The following is a 3,975-nucleotide window of genomic DNA, read 5'->3' on the forward strand; positions in this document are numbered from 1 at the left end:
AATGTAATAGTCACATTTTCTTTTGCGCCGCGATCTGATGGCATTGGCGGCCTTCGGCCTCGCTTCAAAAAAATAACCCTGGTCGTCCAACACCGAGGTGTTTATAATTCAATCGCGTCAAATTCCTTTCTGCACTGGCGTCCTTCCTCGCGCTTCAAAAAAATAAGTGGTCGGTCTAACACCAGGGTGTCCATAGTTCTGCTGTAACCAACTCCTTTCAGCAGCGTATAAAATAAAAGAAATAATTTAAATGTCTCACAATTTTTTATTTTTAATGCATTATTATTAAAAAAATGAAAAAAACCTTTTTTTTTTTGAAAAATTTAAAAAAAATATATAACTAATGACAAAATTCACTTTCCACTCAAGGATTTCTAATATTCGCGTTAAAATAAGACGATTTAAAAAATAAAATTTCATTTTTGAGGCCTTAGTTGGGGGACCTAAACTATACATTTACTAATGAAAATTATTAACAAATTCGAAAATCTTCGGCGTTACTTCGTAAATTATATACAGAAATAATGTTCAAAATTTCAAACGAATCGGTGCAGTAGTTCTGAAGTTAGGAGGGGGACCGACTTTGTCGGGAGTTTTGGGGAAAACGCTTCAAAGTTTTGAAATCTGATATAAGACGTTCGAAAGACAGGTATTAAAATGCTCGTAACTTGGTAAATTTTGGTCTAATCGACATGCAATTTTGACACAATATTCTTTAATTAAAAAATAAAAATAACACAATAAAAATAAATCTTAAACCAATTATTTTTGGAGAACATAAAAAGTAAGCTATTAAAAATTTTTGTTCAGTTCTAATACAAACCAAGTTAATAAATTTCTGGAAGTAATTAAAATGTGTGAACTAAAAAGTTAAATTTTTTTAAAATTATTTTATTCTGACCCGTTATGAAGGTTTTGTTTCAGTACATTAAGAAATTCAGCAACAGTATTAGTTAGGCCTTGGATAGCCTGAATTATCTCCCTGTGTTCCTGCCGCCTTTCGCTTTCAGTGCGTTGCCTTTCCGCCTGTGTAACAGTATTATTCAGGCCTTGGATGGCTTGCATTATCTCCCGATGTTCCTGCCGCCTTTCGCTTTGAATGCGTTGCCTTTCCTCTTCAACAACAGTATTAGTCAGGTCTTGGATCGCCTGCATCATTTCCCGGTGTTCCGGTCGTCTTTCACTTTCAATTCGTTGCCTTTCTTCCTCAGCAGCATTCCTTTTTACTATATCACCTATCAATGTGCTAAGAAGTTTTTTGCGATTACCTCGTGTGAGAGCACCCTTCAAAAGAATAAAAAGTAATTAAAAATGCACAAAAACATATGTATATGTAAGTATATGTTGTAAAACTAGAAAACGGACCTAATTTTCCAAGCTTTGCGACTTGCATGGAGATAATGCAGGCTTTACTGATGGTTCTGGGCTTGCCGGTTGCTCGTGGTTAAACGGTAGTAGTGGCGGGCTGCATGATGGCAGGCGACTACCAGAGGACGATGCAGTTTCAGTAGGTGTTGTTGAGCAATCAACTGTTAAAGGCTCATTTGACATCAACCCAAAGCTCTTTGTCCCATTAACAGTAAGCAAATCAAACGTCGTTAACGCCTTGTTTTCGAAATCGCCTAGCGGTTTGGAACTTGGTCCTCCACTAGTTAGCCTCTGGCTCATTTTCCAACGCTTTCCCCGTATGTGCAGTTGGCTCTTCCACACACTCAAAGTCTACATACATATAAAACAATGAGCAAGCCAAATATAACATAAACTAGTATTAAGCAAGTTACTTCTTTCCATTTTGCTACACTACGTGTTGGCCCTCTATATGAATTTAACTCCTCTGCTAGCTGCTTCCATAACTCCTGTATTTCCTGAGGCGACTTTGTTGAGTTTTTTCTATTGCCAATTTCTGGATGTGCCTGACAAAATGCTACATATAGCTCAAGCTGCTCATGGGTAGCCCCGTCATGCTTTGATTTTCTTTCAATATTAAATTACAAATTACTGTAAAATAATATGTTTAATTTATGTGAAAACTTACGTTGTTGAAGAATCCATTTCGTTAATAATGTAATGTAAGCATAAATACTCGTTATCTGTGTACATTGTTTAGTCACCACACGTGTGGGGAAAAGTACTGTGTCTGTATCTTTATATTTTAACAAGGTTGTCAAAAAAATATAGAAAATCATACTCAATAAAATCTTGATAAATTATCAATATTGAGCTTATTTGGCAAAAACAAGTAATAGAGGAATTAATATAAGTATTTTATAACTTTCCTTGATTTCTTAACAATTGTTTTGTATGACAATAATGAGAAAAAAAATCTGTTCGAATTAAGAGTAGAATTATTTATAAGTAAATAGGTGTATTTTTGATTATGAACATGGTTGCAGAAATGCCCTCGAAGAAAAAAATGTGTAACACCCTTTACAAATAAAAAAGTTTCCCTACAAGAACTTGACTTTGATCAGCCAGTTTGTGTGGCAGCTATATGCTATAGTGATCCGATCTGAAAAATATGTTCTGAGATTGTGCATTGCCTTGGACAAAAATCTTGATTTCGGTTCTGACAATGCAGTTTCTGGGAGTGTAAGAGACGAGTGCGAAATTTCGTCTCAATATCTTACGTTCACATATATACTACCGGACACACTCAGCTCAACACGATTATAATTTTTATATACTTTATGGGGTGTCCGACGTTTTCTTCTGAGTGGCACAAAGCTTGTGGCAAACTTAATATACCTTGTTCAGAGTATAAAAACAAAATCCATGAAAATAAACATAATGCATAATGGAAAAATGTATTTTTCTCTCATAAATAAATATACTTCCAGCATATATGCCTTGCTGGCCAAAGATACTTAACAGTTTTAATTCATCTTATTTATTACCGAAAATTAAAAAACTGGTTGTTTTAATATATTATATCATAAAATCACCATAAAAATTAAAAAACGTCAATTTATAATGATTTTTAATCGGAATAAATGCCGGTTTTAATTTAAATACTGATTTTTTTGATCTGGCTACAGTGCAAAATGCTATAAAAAAGTTTGAAATTTTTATATTATGTTAGGTATATGAGCCCAGTATTGACTCGATTTTACCCACAATTATTTTAACGATATATTACTATATGTATATATATATATATATATATATATATATATGGGAACTTAAGGAAGGATTCACCCGAAGTCAACTAGAATTGACTCGATATCTCTATACGATATCTACTGTGTATATATACATATGTACATATATTTACGATTTTAGTATTTAAAATTTAGCACACTGAGCCCAATTTGATTCAACTTAACAGGATGGATAGTTTATATCTCAATTATATTAAAAGTAAAAGAGTTCATTAAAAAAATAAATATATTTCTAATCATAAGCATGTTTTCAAAATTAAAAAAAAAAAAAAGTTTATACAATTTTCGGAAAAATGCAAAATGTATTAATTTTTTCATTGACAAATATTTGTATGAATCATTTTCAAAATTAAATTTCAAGTACAAACCATTGGGTTCTTATACCGGCATTGGTTGTTTCTAATGAATAAGCCGGTCGTTTTTTCTTGGACGCACTATGTGAAACCGCTAAGACTTAGAGTTCAATCCTTAGGATGCTTATAACGGAAATTACGTTATCGTTTTTATTTGTATATAATATTTCCATGTATTAAGGACCACGCGTGTAGCATACCAGAATAACATATGAAATACATAAGTACATAGGTTATTATAATAATATTTCATCTATACCCAGGGCCCTAGAGAGTAAACCAGAGCTCGGAGGGATATATAGGGACTCTCACTCTGATCCAAAAATTTATTGAAATTATATTTTATTTATTTTGAAAAAAAATTAATTTCATTTTACTATATGTACATTTTTGTTTTTTTTGTTGATGTTACATGTGCTCGAATACATATGTATATGGTAACTCGGTAAATCATCCTGAAGAAA

At 32.6% G+C, this 3,975-nt stretch overlaps 1 protein-coding gene across 1 annotated transcript; it reads right to left on the reverse strand.

Moving 5' to 3' along the window:
- Positions 1–870: 870 nt before the first annotated feature.
- LOC118683168 (uncharacterized) lies at positions 871–2,102 on the reverse strand. Its single transcript, XM_070106243.1, has 4 exons — positions 2,036–2,102; positions 1,782–1,974; positions 1,369–1,719; positions 871–1,299 (listed from the first exon to the last, which is right to left on the reverse strand). The coding sequence occupies exons 1-4, from the start codon at positions 2,098–2,100 to the stop codon at positions 892–894; spliced, it is 1,017 nt and encodes a 338-aa protein (XP_069962344.1). The 5' UTR covers positions 2,101–2,102; the 3' UTR covers positions 871–891.
- Between the last annotated feature and the right edge of the window lie 1,873 nt (positions 2,103–3,975).

This window comes from Bactrocera oleae, chromosome 3, assembly GCF_042242935.1.
Source record: "Bactrocera oleae isolate idBacOlea1 chromosome 3, idBacOlea1, whole genome shotgun sequence".
NCBI lineage: Eukaryota > Metazoa > Arthropoda > Insecta > Diptera > Tephritidae > Bactrocera > Bactrocera oleae.